General features: G+C 30.6%; 1 protein-coding gene across 1 annotated transcript in view; it reads left to right on the top strand.

Annotated features, from left to right (window-relative positions):
* The window catches only part of LOC108694492, a 104,208-nt gene that overhangs the window by 75,508 nt on the left and 8,137 nt on the right, over nt 1-20,563 (top strand). The window contains exons 4-5 of the mRNA XM_018204044.1: nt 13,101-13,223; nt 15,133-15,321. Of these exons, the coding sequence (XP_018059533.1) occupies nt 13,101-13,223; nt 15,133-15,321 (312 nt within the window). The remainder of the gene's footprint in view (nt 1-13,100; nt 13,224-15,132; nt 15,322-20,563) is intronic.

The following is a 20,563-nucleotide window of genomic DNA, read 5'->3' as shown; positions in this document are numbered from 1 at the left end:
TTGCTAAAACTTTGTATATGTTTAAAGTTTCATTAAAATAAATAAATTAATAATTGAACTCTTTTAGTGTACTTAGTATACATCTTGTATATATATATATATATATACACAGGGTACGTCACACAAAATCTGGACAAATCGAACAATCTCTTTAAACAAAATATTATTAATGAAAAATTAAATGTTACAAAAATCCTTTTACGTGGCACTTGGAAGATCCCTATAGAACAACATTATTCGATATATCTCCCATTAGCTTGAATGACGATTTCTATTCTTGGTCTGAAGTGTTCGCACGTACGCTATCCATGTCGACAAATGCTATCTCAAGCGGTCCTTAATGACGTCACATTGGATGCCGAAACTTGTTTATGACTCTTTCAATTACGCTCCATATTAGTCCAAGGGATTTAAATCTGGGCTATTGGGAGTCCCAGAATGGGAACCAAGGCGAGCAACTCGGCTTGGCAGCCTCAGAGAGCATCTGTTGTATCTTTGATGTATGAATTGTATCGAAGGTCCTCCTCGGCAATTGTTGGCTCGCTTACAATCAACAATTGATGCTAATTTTCGCAACGATTGCTCAGGATCATCCGAAATTAGCGCTTGAGCCCTTTCAATAACTGCGGTCTTCACGATGCGAAGAATTCTTTCGGATGACTCTTCCTCACTGGCATACTGGAATCTTTGTTGGACTGTTTTAAAGCCGTATATTTTACCACAATGTAAATAAATGGTTGATCTTGAGTATCCAAAGAACCGAATTATTTGTTGCTGAGCGTTCAGCACGAAGGCCTTCGATGATCGAATTATACTCTGCATTTGGTTTCAACATCGCGGTCATTTTGAGAATACTAGTAGACTGTTTACTAGAAGCATCAGGCTTTCTGCCAACAACAACCTCTTGCGGAGGCACAATATAGTGGAAAATTTAAATTGAAATTTGTCCGGATTTTGATGACGCATCCTATATATATATATACAATTAAAGAAAACTTTGTAAAATCGAAATTAGTTAATTATAATATATTGGACATGTTAAATTTTATTTAATTTTTTACAATACATTTTGTTTTGCTCGTCTTTGTTATTGCTTTTTTTATATTATTATATTGATTATCAATTATATTTATACATTTCCTTTATTTTTATTATTATTTATATTTTTAAACTTATACTTAGAGAATTGATAATATATTATTGAGTTTATACAATAAAAAATAATATAAAACTAAAATTAAAAATGTATTTGTCTGTTTGATGTAGTAATAACAGTGTAGTTTTATAAAAGAGGAACATATTTTTGAGATTGAAATAGTTTTTTATCAATGTATCGACAGACGATCGAGGCTAACATAAAGACATTATTATCTATCTGACCATTTTGTGCCAATGATGCCTTATTTTCTACAGTTTTATTCACGCACGCTCTTGTACGATAATTCCCTACAATCACTGGCAGTTTCACTTTACCCGGCAATCTTCTCGTTTCACGGAATGGACGTGTCGATATCCTCAGCTTCTAGGTTTTGCCTTCGGCATAGAATTTGACGAATATTCAGAAGCACGTACAGCTGAGTTATATTTGAATAAAAGCTTCATAAAACTGAACTCATATTTTTTATTTACACATTAGTTATTCTTTTTATGCAAACATCACGTAAAAATTGCATTCGCCATATGCTTACAAATCATGAAAGAGACATATTTTTAAAAATATGTTTTTATACTAATTTTTATTAATAAAATAAGAATAGTGTAAATTATACGTTTGTGTAGTGCCAGTAGTAGAATTTTAAATTCAGTATTGCGTTTCAATTCATGTAATTTTTTTTTAGTAGCTGGCTAACGTGACAAGCTCGAACAAATATCAATTTCGAAGAGCTTTTATATATAAACACGCACTTTCGATAAGATGTCTAAGCACATCTTTCTCGAAAAAGTTATAAAAGGAATATGTGGAAATTTTTAAAATAAAAGAAAAATTATTTTTAGAATTTGTTATTGCGAAACAAAAATCTTTAGTCCTTTCATTTTATTCATTGACATTTTTAAACATTTCATTTTTTTTTTAAATCTATATATAAATATTATTTTTAATAGATAAATATTATTATAATCAATGTTATAAAGATTATAATAAAAATATGTATAAATATATACAGGGTATCACAAAATTCGTGAATCAAAATATTACAACCAAAAAATTTTCAAAAAATTAAGTAAAAATTATTATAATTTTTATGTATATATTTTTCTTGTTTTTAATTATAAGTCTTATCATTAGAGTTATAATTATATTTCTTTCAAAATATTTAATTAATTATCTTTTCTCTGAATATTACTAAAAAAGAATATTACTAGAAAAGCTGAATATTACTAAAATTTGGAGAGAGACAATCGCAATCATATTTCTCATCTCAATCGGAAAGTGCATTATTTACGGTATGTACCCGTTTACAAATGAAACGATGATTTCCTAGGCTTGATTTTAGCAAATTGCGCAGTAACCAGCTTCGTGTAATAACGGATGAGACCCTAGCGGTACTGGTTTCCCCAACACGATACAAGGGATAAATGCGCAGTAATATGTCGCGTTTAGTGTATGTGCACGAAAAGTTTTGTCATTCGGCGAAACTTCGTCGAAATGGACGATGTAGGGCAAACCACCGATGAAATTTAATCAACGATACACTCCACCATTCCGCGCTCGCGGTTTACAAGTGCACTGATATCAAAGATAACATGTTTATATTGTCGTTTATGTTAATAAAATAAAGTATTAGAACATAAACGATTATTAAACGTACACTATAGAATTTGCATTTTAAATTATAGTCAAATAAAATACAATAATTACATATATATATTTTTTAAATTATTATTTTTTAAATTATATTTTTGAATCAATAAATTTCTTGTTTTATTTGTTTTTTCAATATAAAATATAAATACAGATACTTTTATCAGAATTAAACAGTGATATTGTTATCTTATTGTTTTTCTTTATAGTTTTTAATAATTTTAATAAAAATTATTTGGAATAAAAGCTTTATTCTATTCTGTCTAACTTTTTTATAAATGTACGTGCATGTAGGTTAGATTAAAATAAAACTAGTAAATTCATAAAGAAAGGAAAGTAGGACGCGGAAACAAATAGAAACTATTATTTTGAAACAAAGGCATTTAATTTTAAATTTTACGCGATACGGTATTCTAATTATTCTCTCTGATTTTGTAATTATATTACTTTCAATCTTATTACTTGAGATATCAAATTATTACTTCAAATTATTACTTCAAAATATCAACTTACTGTATAAAATTACTGCTATTTGTAATTTTATAAAAAAAGAACTATTTATAGCATATTTTTTGATATAGAAAAATTTAAGTTAATCATAATATGACAATATATAGCAATGTATATTGTTATTTCTAGAATTGAATTCGATGTAGGAAAAAAAAAAAATATATATATATATATATATACCTACTGTACTCCAAGGATTTTATTTGAATGTGAAAATGTATCGACTAAATTGGACATGCGGTCTGTATAAATTGCGCCTGAAACCGTTAATACCTTTAAAATTCATGTAATCTCTTCAGAAAACCATTCGCGTTTATTTTTGCCAGTGAAGCAAAAGCTCTTGATTCGATGGCTCTGAAAAAGTTTGTGTGCTCAGGATTCGTATAAAACGAATCAATCCGATAGAAAAAAGTAATTTCTCTTTGTTCCAACAATAAATATCAGAATGCGAACAAGAGATGGTGAAATCACGCTACTGTGTGCGCTAGTGGGCCGCGTAACATCAGACTTGGAAGAGCGATTCCAAGGATTCTGATGAAGATCCTTAGCTTTACCGGTTCTCACTTCGATTTAATTGACTGTGTCCTGGTAGGATTATTCTCAGGATTTCGATTCACCCGCTTTAATCCACACATTAAAGTCAATCCAGGTCCATGCCCGACATTGACATAAAATGTACACGGAGCTGCAGCTTGTAGACATTTCCATTACGGCTAGAATGGTTCGACGATACAAAGATAATCATTATACCGCTAGATCTCGTAGCTTAACCCTTCTATTTGAAACTATCCTATAATTAATTAATGAAAGTGCTCCTATTAACTTACTATCTTCTACTTTGACTGTAAATTTCGAAAAGATACTAAAAGTTTAACCAGAATTCAGTTTAAATTCCAGATTTATGTTTTTTTTTTCGGAAGAAACTACCGCCACTAAATCATGTTCACGAAAAAGATTTATATTATTGAAAAAAATTAAGCTTTAATAAATTAACAGCAAAAGAAAGAATAGAAAGAATGAACAGAAAGAATTTTTAACTTTAAAGTATTTAAAATATAAATAAATATGTGCAATTAAATAAGTTTCTTTTAATAATACAAATAAATAATTATTAAAGTATTAATGTACGCTTCTGTTATTTATATAATTTCAAAAAAGTAATTAAATAAATCACGTATTTATTTAATATTTTAAATATTTTCTATAACGATAGAGGTAAATATAAATTCACATCGACAATCGTACATCGAGACTCGATCATTCACTGCTGTTTATTCTAGATTATTATTTATGCGTAGATGCCCAATGTTGGTTAAATGCAAATGCTCTTGGAGCGATAAGGCCTGCGTTTGACACGCCCTTTATTTTAGACGCAAGCGTGGAAGCGCAAGATGTCAGACACGTTCAATCATCCGCGGACATTAACCCCCGGACTGCCGGTTCACGGTTGTTGCACCTCGCAATTCGTTGCACCGGGAACACCCTATCACATGTAACGTTACAGACACGCGATGCATTTTATGAATGAAACCAGCTCATAGGTTTATGCGGGGCCCCGGCTAAAGCTATAGCTTTCGTAAAGAATAGTACGCGATTCACTTGTACGGCGGTTCTCTTTCTTTCTCCCTTTTACGACCTTTTGCACCAAACTGCGATATTGACTTTTGCCTACCCTTCTGAGAGCCATTCCGCATTGTTTCTCCAAGGGTTTCCGCGAGGGCGATTCTTGTAATATTTACGTTGCCTTGCAACGACACCCTTGGTTCACAAGTGACAATTTTAAGCGTCATCCTCGAGGCAATGGGCGAGAAATGAGTGAGTCGATTCGAAGAAGCATTTTACCTTGCAAGAGCTACCTCTCTCTCTTAAATTCGATTGTTTTATAGTGAGATTTACCAAGTATAATGATATACAGATATCACCTGACAAGAGAGAATTTACGCAAGAAATGCATAAAACCGTGCTGAGTCAAACTAAATTTAAATCGTTGTAAAAAGGCAATGAAAAGAAATAGAATCGAATAGAACAAAAAAAAAGACAGAAATCATTACAAGAGATCTTATAGAATACAAGTTAACTTTTTCGTCCTTTATCAGTTTTTATTTCATATAAAAGCAGAGCGAAATCGTTGCTAAGTAAAAATTTTAGATGATAACATCAAAATCAATTTTGTTGAAACTTAATTACTGTCTTGAAATTGATAATAATGGCGAATTTTAACGAAGCGATCTATAATAGACGACGCAACGAGCAATTTCGAGGCAACCAGCGCGAAAAGGAAATTCATTAGCACACTCACGCCTTTAAGGTTCTTCACTGAGTTTCTCGAGTTTTAAGAGGTTCGATCCCACCCGATTTTGTTCAGGTTCGCGTCTTGTAATGCTATTACGAGGTATGTCCCGGGATCATTCGATTAAGAATTCACGATGCGTTTTAACGGCCATAAAAGGAGGAGACCGTTTGACAACGCTAAATTTACGATAACATGCTTCTCACGGTGGTAATAGAGTGAAGGAAGGGAATTAGGGACTTTGAGGAGGAAACGACGGCGAAATAAACACCGCGGGCATGTGTATGTGGTGCAACCGCGCGTGCACCAAGGGTGCTCATCCCTTATGTTTACGCTCGCGTGAGCATGCGCGTGTTGCTTGAGGTGATCGTGCACGAGATTGAACGAGGAATTAGGATGTGAAGGGCGAGAGGAAGCCGATTTCCATACGGATGGTTCCCACACATGCCTTGCACACGTTCTGTGCCACCCTCTTGCCTCTTGTCCTTCTTTGTCGTGGTTTCTTGTTAGTGATTCAGGAACGTAACTTAGTTTCGAAAGCACAAATTACTACAGCCATTATTGACAAATATAATTGACTTTCCGTTAATTAATCTTTAAGACAATGCAGATAATAAAATATTTGTATCTAAAGCATATTTTATTATTGTAATGTTCACTTAAATGGTTTATTGTAATATAAATGTGCGAACTATGACAGTTTTAATATAAACATTTTAATAAATATATGTTAATTATATAATAATATATTTTAATAAATATTTTTTTAATCAATAAATAATATTAATTGTTAAATATTTAAAGAGAATTTCTTTGATTGAAGGAGTTTAGTTTAAGTAAGGAGTTTATTTTAATTATCTAAGCTTTTTCCTGCAAATATTACGTCACTATTGTGATCTCCTTTCTGCTCTATACCTTATTGTTCCTCGTCCTTTGCCCCACGTAACTTCGCAAGCCAGAATTTCGCCCCCGCGGTACAAGCAAATAATGTGTTTATGCATTTGCATGATGCTTCCGTAACGCGAACCACCCCAGCGAAGCTCGTTGTGCAGAACGGCGAGGTACGAGACGAGGCGTATTTGTAATCCGAAACCGCCGACTCCCAGTCGGCACCCACCGTCGGAATAGATTTTACGTCCATGGAACGCGCGATTACACATCGTTGCGAAATTAATAGGCATGCATTCGAACGCGAACATGCTTCATCGTCAGTATATCTCTCGTCTCCAACTTACTTTCGATAAAGCACGAAAATCTTCAATTGAAAAAGAAATAAGCGATAAATACAAACAGACTTAACAGATAAAAAAAATTAGCGTAATGAAATATAATGTGTTAAATGTATTAAACGATGTATTAAAAATAATGTATAAAATTAATTGAATGTATATATAATTTGTTTATTGAAGTATATTATTAGATATTATAATCTCTTGTTATTGCTATAGGCGATACTGAATTTCCACGTGAACGCTTTATTTTTATCGCGTCCGTCCGTTATTTGAATAAATTTCTAACAATTTATTTTCTTGTTGATTATAGAGGAAAGTGATTTATTAAACAATTTTTTTGCCAATAAAAAATTTCCGTGCTAAAGCAGTTAATACATTATGTATACGGATAAAATGTGGTGTCGCAAAGTCATCGGGCTTACAAAATGCTATAATAGTTTTTAAAGCATCATGCATTAATCAAATGTAAATAGGGCAATGATTGAAAGATAATGTCATCGTATCACAATGGTGTATAGATGTACCTCTACTATTGTGTGATGGAACACGCTTTCTAGTGAATTTTTAATCAACCAACTACACATATGAAAGAATTTTGCTAAAGTGTTAGCTAATCTAAAGATTTAGCTAATAGATACAAACGTGCAAAAATTCATCAAAATAATTACATAGAAATCTCAAGCACGATGAACATTATTATAAAAGCTTTAAAATTCTACTAGCATAAGCGACCTATATAATTATTTTAATGGTCCAACAAATTATTTTTTAGATTTGTTACAAGTTAAATTTTTAGATACTTCAACAAAACTGTCATTTCTATGTATTATATTTGATAAAAGTTATATTATATTATCATATTATGTTTGATATAAGTTAATGTATCTAAACATTTCCTTTGGAAAATTCTCAAACATTTTTGTTATTTGGAATAAAAGACAAATATATAGTATATGTAACATCGGGCTCATCGATCTCAATGGAATGCATCACTATTGTAATAACAGGATCTTGGGATTATCGTCATTATCATCATTAACGTCATCACCGGCGTTATCAACATAAGCGTGTGTCGCTTACGGCTTAATATGCAATCCTCCTCACGCGATCTCTGACTTTGGTCTTACGAGCAGATTGTCATACGGATAAGATTAACAATAACAATAAATATGGAGCAAAACAGTAGGCGCAACATAAAAAAGCAAAGCTGTTTCCTTCTCTCATTTCTCACACGATCTAAATTGATCTGGAATATTTTCCAATACACATTCATTTGTATTGGAATAAAAAATTAACTTATAAATCAAATATTACGTTTTCTCTGAAAATTTAAATAAGTGGATTGGACGACTGGTAATATCGGCACGATCTCTCTGAAAAGTTTGAAGACTAAATTCAGGAAAAATCAAGAAATGAAGATACATAAATTTTATTAATGAAAACTTTCAACATAGTTTTTTTCCTTCCAACCTTAATGAACTACTCAGAATGTTTTTTCAACAGTTGAAAGCTTTCATCAGCTTCAATCATCTTTCAAAATAGTCTTTAATGCGCTCGTCTTGAAGGCTTATTTTGAAGTCAATTCATCTGGATATCCAAAATGCCATTAAAACAATTAAAACAATTATTTGTGTCAAAGAATGCGATTAATATTGTATTGATTTTGGATTTTCGTCTTCATTTTGCTTCCCCTGAGAGAACCCAGGTTTGAAACAAAATCCCCTTGAGATCAACTTCAGGTTTAAAACCAAAATATTTCAAAATGGCGAATCAGAGTTAGTTAACTCCCAGGTTTGAAACAACATCTGACAACAGCCCCGCTGTTCTATTACGAAAATTTTTACAAGGGAAAATATCTAACAAAACCCACCCAGTGAAAACATCGCACATGTCGAATATGTACTGAAAGGTGCCGTAGTTGCTGGAAAAATAGCAACACTTGTGATGACTCTCCTATCAAAAATTCCATCAACAGAGAGCTTCATTCCAAAGATAGACTTTCCAGCTGAAAATCAAAGAAGTGACAACCGTGATGACAGTGTTATGACTTTATATATGGAACAATACAAATGAATTCCACACATCAGCTTATTGTGTTAAAAAAAATAATATAATATAATTAATATTTTATATTTGTTAAATTTTTGATAACTTAACTGTAATTAATTTATTTTTGAATTGAGAAAAACGTAATTACAGTCCATTAGTTCCGCATTTTTAACTCGGTCATGTCGTCAATATCGGATAATGCAACATTCTGTTTCAAGCCTGACGACAAGTTTGCGCGTAAAGTGCAAAAAAGATTGGCCTCCATGTTTCAATATGCGTAAACGGACCCGTCTATAGCTTCACTCTTACTAATGGCACTGGCAAAAACGAAAACGTTCGTAATGCACAGCCAGACTCATAAAAAGTTATGAGACATAATCACCCGGAGAAAGAAAATTAAATTTAATGTTGGATAATACGATATCGCTTAAATATAAACTCTGGAATATCTTTTATTTTTTCACAAAAATATAACTACAAGAATTTCAATCTATAATAATATTTAAACGTCTACTTTTAATTTAAGAATTGAAACACTGTACTTTAAATTAAAATAAAATTCTCTATAAAACTATAATATTTATAAAACGTGTCTGAAGTGTCGTATTCGATTAAAAGTTATACTGTATCTTTTATTATCGTATAATAAAGTCACAAAATACGTTACAGATTGTGGAATTGCATGTCTCTCAAAAGATTATAGGAATCTTTTTCGATATAAGTTGGCATGGCACCTCCACGTGCTTTCGCATGCAAGTGTTATATCTCACGACAGAATTTAATGAAGTCCTTCCTGCAGGCGAGAGGTAAATTCCGCTTCAGTTTTAACAGCTCGATGAAAATTATTTCTTCGATATTTTATCTCTTTATTTAATAACATAATTAATTTAATATTTTTATTTTTAAACGTCGAACACACTCACGCTCTTCTCTCATCACCATATCAGATATTCAAATGCAAATAGTTATAAAAATACGCATATTCTGTAAATTTTTAAACTTTGTTATAAATTTTGATTTTTAATTCAGAATGATTTTCAAACAAAAAAGTTCAGAAATAATAAAAAATATCATTTATAGAAAAAAATTCATACAATAATTGTATTTAAATATCTCTTTCTTGCGTACGCTGTTAGATATCAAAGAAGCAATACCATACCATAAGTTAAGTTAATCCAATACCATAAGTTAAATATTATAATATTTTGTTATTTTTAACTTTTATATGTAAAATATAATTCAGTCTATTTCTGTGATTAGTTTCAAAGTAAATAACGTGTGTATGCACTTGTAAATAATAAATTAAATTTGAATAAATTAAATTAAATTTAGTGAAATTTAATACATTCTTTTGCATTAATTGTTTAATTCCATTTCGTAGTTAAATTAACGATATATTAAATAGGAGCAGCAGCGAGCTGAAAAAAATGATAAAAAAATAACTCAAATTGCATATAATTTGACATTATAAATTTAACAGTGTATATTCTGAACTTTGAAATTCATCAGAATGTACATTAATAATTAAATACATTGTAACTACTCGTGTAAGAAATTACTAATTATGTCAAACTATTTCGAGAATGCACTTAAAAATGCACGCATAAAAAGTCTACATCCCTCTGTTCTTTGTGAGAATGGAAGCGAGCAAACTTCACAGGTACCACGTGCATTTCCATTCTCAGTACATACATATGCGAATCTACCGAGCCTATAAGCTTGTGCAAATGTGAATACACGCGCGTGTCAATGTGCATAACACTTGGTATTACTGCACATCAGCGGTGCAGCGTGACTGCGCATCCGTTTGCTTAGCCACGACTGTTAATTTCGTCGGCATATTGAGCATATTTGAGCGTGTATACGGTGTCCACCGTCCAACGTTAAATGATTGGCCAATCCGAGAGGTTAAACATTGACTCTGTCGGATGTCCATACAGTTGTTCTTGTCACCTCCTCTCACTTTCTCTCTCACGTTGGCATTACGTACAAAAATGATCGCACAGTAGTTATTATGCATTTACAACAATTATTATTAATATTAAATGATATTCTCGATAAATCCATAAAGAACGAGATTATTTCACTTTCGAATGTCATATGAAAATTCTATATGTAGTTCAGCGTGGTATAAAATAATTCCCGCTGTTAAACGATATTATTCTTGGATCACTTTTTTGCCAGAACGTTAATAAAAACTTCGCAAATGGCAGCAAATCATGAAAGTTCAGATAGAAGGAAAGGAATCTCAACTGTTAAATTACATAAAATTACATATGATCGTCTGTGTGCCTTTTTGTCGCATGCTCTATCCTTTCGAACCGTTGTCGATCCTTTTATTACCTTCTCTGCGATTTCAGAAGCCCTCGAAGAGTTATAATTGCCAACGGGAGAGAGAACGCGGGAAATCGCTGTCTTCGCCGCCCAACATGAGCTTTTTCACAATCGGTGAAACTTATCACTCGTTATTACTCACATTCCACGAGTTGGTCCGTAATTAGACCAGATGCTTCGAGAATTACGACTGTTCGATGTCCAAGAATGCGTCAGAAATGCTCTTTCCGCTCGATCGAAAATCGCTTTAAAGCGTAAATACCAAATATTTGGAATACCGTTATTGTAAAGCATGAAACAGTTTCAAATTCAATTATTAATTCTATGTTATCGCAAAATTAAAGCAAAATATATGTGTTACCAATTTTGTATAATATACAGAAATTGTATAATATTAATATAAAACGCTAAATTTATAAGACACAAATCGCAGTTTATAAGAAACAATATTTTATTATATAACCAGATGAGGAAGTAAACATTAATAAGTGTATTGATCCTTTCTGAATTAAAATTTGATATAAAACAATTTAATTTGCAACATGCATGCATACTATAACGTTTATAGAAATTTCATTAACAAAAGAGTAAATTTATCAAAGTCATTAGCCTCAATTTAAGTTTTGAGTGATTCTCGTAATTAAATCGCGTGCATGCGAATTTTTCTTCTTATCAAATATATCTTCGAATTCATATAATTACACGTTATAATTACATAGTTGCTTTTATATTCACACACGGGATGATGGAGGCTAATTTTCCCGCGAAGTGATAGTCAAATTACGATTGCTAGTAATTTCATATTAAATAGCACGGTGGATTATAACTCGGCAGATGACCGATATTCAAATTGCATGTTAGCTAATTAATCGTATCAGTTGGCAATCTCATCAGACATCTCATTAAATTTGTTCTTTGTAACCGTCATTGGATGTACACGGACATTTTATTCATTAAACTATTAATAACGTACTTACGACTCGAAGGGATCTCGATTTGTTTCGTTCCATTTAAATATATATCAAGTGCAGTTTAAATTTTAAATTCCTCCTTTTAGCTAATGTGCTTTCTCTCTTGAATAAAATAAAGATAGAACTAAAAAATAAAATCAAATGTACTTTGAGAAGAAAATCAGGAATCAATTTTAGTCCAATTGATCTCTAACATTGTTAAATAAATGTTAGTCAAGCTTTTTTTTTAAAGATTACAAAAAAATGTAAATTATTAAAACTAATTTCTCTTTTACTTTTCTCACTTTTTAAATTTTTCATATAAATGCGTTTTATATATATATAAAATTTATTTTCCATTCTTAAAATTTTCAGTATAAAAAAATTAATTTTCCTCATAAATAATATCATTGTACATATAGTATTATAATTTCTTTTACAATTACTCATAAAATTATTTTCATCTTTTGAAACTTTCCGTTGTAAAAAATTTATTTTTTAAAAATAATCACGTATATAACGCCACAAATATCTGTGTTATGAAAAATTACGTGAAACATTATACGTGAAAAAGTCTTGCACACTCTCAAAATTACCTGTCATTCAAATTCCGTCATGCATAGAAGAGAACTTGCCTCGAGCTCGAAAGGTGCATAAACCTTCGACGAGATCCTTCATTTTCTATGGATAAAGAAAATATATCATGTCTTATTCACTGTAAATAGCTTTCAATGTGTAACAGCAATTAAACTGTCATGTATATTTATTAGACAGATTCGAATAAGAGATGCAAACAAAATGTAATGTAATATTTTTCCAAACAAAATATGACAGAATAAATTCACGCGAAAACAACACGAATGTTTACTTTAAAACATTAAGTTATGAAAATATTTTTTCCATACATTAATAAATATTCTATCATTTTTTAGAGCACACCTGCAAAGACTTTCGATGCACTCAGAATGAATTTTGCATCGAGACGGATCTTCTTTGTGACGGCGTGAATCACTGCGGCGACGGATCTGATGAGGCCACTTCCACCCTTTGTGCCAGTAAGTTCTAATTACTACAAATTTATTTTTTCAACTTAATTCTTAGCAATTTTAAGTACACAGAAGATTACATTCAAAATCTTAAAATTTAATCGCGTTGATATTAACCAAATATTAAAAAGATAATTTATATTTTACAATCTTCCTATTTTGCTAAAAGGATCATCGTTAGACATCATTCGTGACGTTTCATTATTGCTTCAAATGCTAATAATTAGCACTATAAATGGTAATAACATACATAGTTAACATGAAATCAATATATTCGTCATCAAGTCATATCATATATCAAGGAACTATGTGTATCTTTTGAGACACGCTATATTTAACGAGTAAAGCGATTTAGATCATAAAGATATAATCTCACATGATTTAGTATGGTTAGTCATGCGGTAGTTTTAAATAACGAAAACATAAAACGTTTCACAAATATTTTATACCACCAAAAGTTAGTCGTACATAATTTTAATTCGAGATAAAATGGTTAAAATGAGATAAATTCGTACAATTCGTAAATCACATTTACAGAAATGGTTTTATAAAACATAGTGTGCGGATGTACGTGTTGTGTGTCGGTAATAATAATTTTATTTATTAAATAAAATAAATTTTGCGTCATTTATAGAGAATCAAATTTAATTCTTTTATAATAGATAAATAAAAATTCAGAGAGTTTTCTCATTTTTTCTCATTTTGTGGATAATTGAACTTGTATATCCAATGATTTATCAAGCGTTTCATAATAGCAAAATGTAATGATTTCCTTTATTTTTATATCTACATGAAAATTGTTATTTATTGTGGAAGAGAAATGGTTGCAAATGCACGCGAAAATTTACATAACATTTATGTTAATAGTTGACAGCACGTGTGCATCAATATCTGAAGAGGTTAAATGCCATATATTCATTATATATCCAAGAGTAACTTGCAATAGCAGCGGAGTAAATTACAGACTTGTCACATAATATTCGCGCTTGCTGGAATTTAGTATATCTACTAATATTTTGTTAATTCATATTCCTGTCACAATTTTCGACTGTAATTAGCAACCATTCGTATAATTCGTAATTATATAATGATAATATCATGTATTTTAATTTTAAATAATTTTTAAATACGAGTGACATAAGACAATAATTTTGCCATAATTCTGTAACAATTTTAAAAATTTTCAGAAATTTTCGGAATTTATTATTTATATATTTTACGTAGTTTTTTCTATCATTTTATGCACCGCACTTTGTGCTTTATAAATAATAAAGCAACCACTATATCATTTACTTTATCATTATCGCAACGATCATTAATTTATTCCAAAATTAACATTGTCCATAAAGATTTTATTACTCGCATTATTTACGGAGCCTTATAAAGGTAAAACATGAAGTATGTATTGTTTATCGATTTCCTGATTCTGATGAAAGTGCACGCGTATCAGGTTAGATACTTTGATGAACGCACTTAATTATCAAGTGTTTGAACTTCAATAAGAATTTTGCTTTATTGTCTTTTACTCTTTTCTTTATCGTCTTTATAGCGTAAGACGCTATTTATTATAAACAAAGAATTTCTATTTTAATAAGAATTAATGAAAATCAAACTGTGCAGATATCCTGTTTTATAAAGTTAATTAAAATTATGGGATGATTATATTATGTTATGTAACTTTTATCATGAAAGTCTCTCACTTGTTTAAATATTTTTTCTGTATTTTTTATAATCATGATTTTAATTTATAAATTAATTAATTTAAACTTTACAGAATTATTATCCTATGTTTCTTCCCTTGTACGTTATTTTTATTATATTTTGATATTTTTATTATATTTCGATTGATTTAAAACGCGTCTATCGTTTAAAAGTTTAACTTTTCTGATTAATTCCATGTTTTTCATTGTAACTACAGATTCCGAGGCGTCGACGATCCTAGGCATGCAGACTACTTGGTTCGCCATCGCCCTTGTTTTTCTGATACTCAGCATGGGCGGCCTGGTAACGGCGGCAGTTCTCTGCTTTTGCAGGCAGCGTGTTCCTACCCCGAGGCATCCCCATAACGCGCACAATGCTCAGTCTCATCCCCCAGTCAGCTTCCCATGTGAGTCACAAAAAACCACCCTTACACGTACACGATCGATTCGCTTCGTTGTCGCTGCTACCACTCGTCGGTTGCAACCTTCCTACTGTTAGCTACTCTACGTTTTCTTTGTGTGTGATTTTACTTTGCGTAATATTACTTCAAAATATGAAAAGAGAACTTTTTCATTCTCTAATTGTCATTACTCTAAACAGCGACATATTCTATAGTGATACGCACGTAAAACATGTAAAAATAACTTTTGTAAGTTGAATGATCAATGTTAATTGCTTTTGTTAACTGCAGAGTCCTAAGTTTTCTAGAATATTTTAATTCAGAATATTTTTATTCAGATATACCGACATGACGATTCTAATTCTTGGGAAACATAATTGTCAATTGCATGAGAAGGCTAATTTCATTAAGAAAATGACTTATTTGTAGACATTTTTAAATATACATAATATACTTAAGAAGAACCAACTTCCTTTTTATCACAAAAAATTATATTTAATTATTTAAAAAATGGAAAGTTCAAACAACTGCAGAAAACAAAATTGAAATGTTCATAAATCATCCTATAAATTATTTTTAAATCATATTTTTCAATCTTTATTACATTCTTTCTCTTTACATCAAATATGTATTTATGGTAATTCTGTTTTCATATAACGCGGACTACATTAATAGTTATAAAATTAATTAATTTTCCTCTGAGAATGTTAGCAAGCGCATTTAGCCGATTTGCTACAAAGTTGCACCCTGCACGGGTCGAGCCAATGATCAAAGGACGCACGCGTTCGCGATTACGGGCATAAAATATTCATTTATTTACACTATCACACGTGCACATCAGAGCACCATTATGTCTCACTATATCATTATATTATGTAGAAAAGAGGTCATAAACGTCAGTACATTATTCCTGACCAGTTCGATATAAAACATTACGTATCTGTGTGTCAGCATGTTCTTCTAAAACATCATTTTATCAGAAGTCGATATCATTTTTCACAAATTAACAACTTATAATGGCATTTCATTGGTACTCGAGTAAAATAGTATTATACAATATTTAGCACAAAATCTAGGGCGTTTTACTTTTTTCTTCGTTTCAATCAAGAATTATATATACTTAACTTTGAATATTTTATTAAAAAGTATATTTTTTTTGTTATATAAATATGGCAGTATTTTTTAATAAATGTCTTTTTGCAAATAAACATTTTAAAAATATTTATTCTATCGATTATGAGTGGAAATTAGATCGACAAGAATAAAGAATAAAGAAGACAAGTAAGAGAAAGCCTTCTATTTTCAGTCAAAACTGATCTTGATGCTTTTTTTATTTGATTTTTTATTCATATCAATTTAATTGCTACTTATTATTTATGCACGTCTCATTAAAAAATGAGACGTTCTTAAATTAATTATTAATTATTATAACAAATATTTTTACTCCGAAAATCAAATTGGTGAAACGCTTGATCCGAATAGTTGAAAAAAAGTTCAAAGTTCAAATTCTGGCTCAAATAATATTTTTAATCAATTCTTGAACTTATTAAACTAAAAGTCAATGTAATTTGCAATATTACACTTCCAATTTTAATTTATGATTGCATTTCAAATCGAATCGGTGCGCGTTTTATATAGAACTGAAAATTATATTTGCAAATCTACTCTCTATAAATATTCTTAAGTTCAAGATAGATTTTGGCAAAAAAAATGAGATTTTTTTTATTTGATGTTATAATAATTTTATTATTGTATAATTAACTATAAACAATACATATAATGTATTGCATCTAAATTCTTGTGTATGTTAATTAATATGTAATATACATTATCTATTAGCATTATTGTGGATCAACAACGAATTACATATAATAACGAAGAATTATTCCGAATTCGGAATTATGACGATATAATTACAATTTACGAAATGTTCCATTATCATGCACTGTCATTTTGTGTTGCGTGCTGATACTCGATTATGCTGATCTCATTCGAACACCCCGTATGTAGTGTTTACTTTTCATTTGATTGCGTAGCGGTTTACCTCGTACTTCTGCACGTCATCTCATTCTATGACAACGATTCTAATTAATTAATTTAATTAGATTTGACAGATGCATTTGAATCCGCATCTGTCAATCAAATATTCGCGGTTGACCATTAAATTCATTTGCGGACAGAAGATGAAATAACACTCGCGATTATTCAAAATATTTCTCGACTTCATTATTTACATAATTTAACTATGTTAAATTCTTGTTACACATCAAATAAGTTTCTTGAAATAATTTTTTTTACTATCGGCCAGTCTCCAATTAAATATATATACACTTCCTATTATAAACCATTAAAAACAAACTAAATATAAAAAAAAAGTTAAAAAAGTATGCGGCTTTTCTTTGAAAATCTTTTATTTTTACTATATAATCTTCAAATTTTTCTTTCCCACGAAAATTTATTACGGAATTAGTACTAAATACTAACGATTATTCACAAGATACAAATGCAGAGAACAGTAATCTTTATGCTTCATAAAATATAATCAGATTTGTGTTCTCTGTTTATGCATATGTGATTTATATATTTTAATAACATGTTTTCACAATATAAATTAATCTTGCAGCGAATCGCGTCATTATTATCGATATTTTATCTTTTTAGCCGCGCTTGATGTCTTACATTTTTTTCTATATATAAACTCTTTCAGTGTAAAGACTGTTCCTTCTTTATCTTCACGTAAGCACGTCTTTTTAAATATATGATACAAAATAAATATGTAATGGGAACAAACATCTCATGATGCGAATTCATGACATTGCTACATAATCTTGCAATCTTTCGATACAGAACAAAGCCGGCCTAAATATCTGCGGTCAGCGCTGAATTAATCAGAAACCATCGACGCGATTGAATCCCACTCGCTACTATAATTAAGCAGTGAGATGATCGATAGACCATTGCGATATATATTCCACCACTTACAACGGCGTCCATTATTTATTTACGCGTAACTGCTATTGCATATCGGCGGCTGCGACGGCACAACAAAATTAGAGAGCATAGAGGCAGATGTAAAAAAAAAAGGAAAAACCTGAACAAAACGAGCATTGGTGTTTTCATTAAGCGATCGAACGCTATACCACCGTTTGGTCCACTCGCGTTCGTTTTATAATATCGTTTGGCTTTCTGCGATTTCAATCGGCTAGCATTTCCAGCGCGGTATCGCGATGTTTGCCGCAATTCCATTCGGTGTATCGCTGTTATTTTTTGGCCCCACGGTAATCGATAGCAAATAGCGCGTGCCTCGCGGCTTGTTCGTCCCGTTTGTTTATTGCTATTACTAACTGCGAGAATCGAGAAAGAGAATGAAGAGAAAGAGAGAGAGAGAGAGAGAGAGAGAGAGAGAGAGAGAGAGAATGGAAGGGAGAGAATGAGAACGAGAGTGGAACTCGCACTCGCGTTTAAATTAGTTTAATATACGAGTCGAGAGTCTATACATCTCTGCCTCTCTCTGGCTGCGTCGCGTTGGAAATTCGATTATCCGAAACAAACGGTAGACGAGCAGACAGATAATTAATTCCTGGAGAAATACGCGTTTTCGGCTGATTAATGGAACAACGTCTATCTCCACAAGTGTAGTTTTGCACACAAGTAGTACGAACCGGTACCTTAAGTGATATATTTTCGGCGGATTATTGACGCACAGACTATCGACGATGGTACCATAACGCATGTTAAATAGAATCCAAAATAAGTACCTGAACGCGAATGAACAGTTTGTTTCACTGACAATGAGTGACGGCGTTATTCGCATCAAAGTAAATTCATTCGCATTTGTTTGCGTTTAATTGCTCGATCTAAATCTGGTTTTGCACGGAGAGAATTATCTTTTAAAATTTACTCAGAAAATATGATAGTTGTAGTACAATATAATATTTTAGAGATTTTTACCACGTACTTCAGTAAAATTAATCAAATTTATTTTACATTTTATTGTAGTTTTATTAATGAATAAGAGAAATTTACATAAAATTCTTCAAAATATAATGTCCCAGAATCATATTTTCAGGGTAAACTGTAAGAAAAAATTTTCTCCGTATAAATAATTTGTCTTTTATATGCTCATTGATCGAAATTAAATCGACACCTAAAGAAAGTAATTTAAAACAATTTTTTAAACTTTGATATTCTATCTATAAAACGCAATAAAACATTTTCATTTGTTACATTTAGTCTTCGTAAATGGCAAGTATCACATGCATTTTAAAATTCTATTTCAAATTATTTAAATTTATATTTAAATAAGATAATCAAATCTATGATTAAGCAATTTATCAATTTGTGTTATAAATATTATATTTCCTTACATCTTAATAAAATTTGTTTGATCAGTACTTTTACCTGCTTTTTTGCGAATTGCTAATTTGGTTTTAATTGATATTAAAATAAAATTAAATTTCTCTGATAATTTTTGTATTAGAAATAGGAAAAATAGAAATGTTTCACGTTATACGAATAATTGAAAAATATTTTTAGAGTTTCAAATTTTCTTAAGAATTTTTTTACAACTTTAAGAGTTCTATTGAAAAGAGTATGATTCTAATCATGATTTATAACAAAACATTAATAATTTTTATATAAGATTATATACAATTAACTGTATGTAAAATTAATATATATATTTATAGTTTTATAAATTAATTATATATAGATTATATATAATGTATATAAGATTATATGTATATGTAAGACTATATAGATAATTTTTCTAACGAAAACATAAAACTAGTAATAATTTTCGAATCATTTTATGTATTTTATATATTTAAAATTCTGAAATTTTTGGAAAAGGGCTAAAATTCTATCAATTATATCGAAATTCTAAAAATAGAGTGGTATTTTCACATAGATGAAAGCGAAACTGTGTAAGCAAAGAAGACTGCTGCTACGTCGTCATCCCGATTTAATGGAGCGCGTCGGCCTGATAACACAATCGTCGCTTGCGTATTCCAAGATTTATTAGCGACGCGCGTAACAGAGAGAGATTTTTTTGTAATAGTGTGTTTCGAATATGGCAAACGCTAACGTCGCAACAAAACCGGGAATACGATAAGCCTAATGAAAAAAATTGCAAATTCGCAATTGCAAAATTGCAATAAATAGTTATGTTTTAATGTTTGCCGCATTAAAAAAGTACTGTAAACGTTTTCTAATTTCTGCTCTCTCTCTCTCTCTCTCTCTCTCTCTC

This window comes from Atta colombica, unplaced genomic scaffold (genome assembly GCF_001594045.1).
Source record: "Atta colombica isolate Treedump-2 unplaced genomic scaffold, Acol1.0 scaffold12, whole genome shotgun sequence".
In the NCBI taxonomy this organism is placed as follows: Eukaryota; Metazoa; Arthropoda; class Insecta; order Hymenoptera; family Formicidae; genus Atta; species Atta colombica.
The sequence above is the reverse complement of the archived record's forward strand: the minus strand, read 5'-3'. Positions and strand labels throughout refer to the sequence as shown.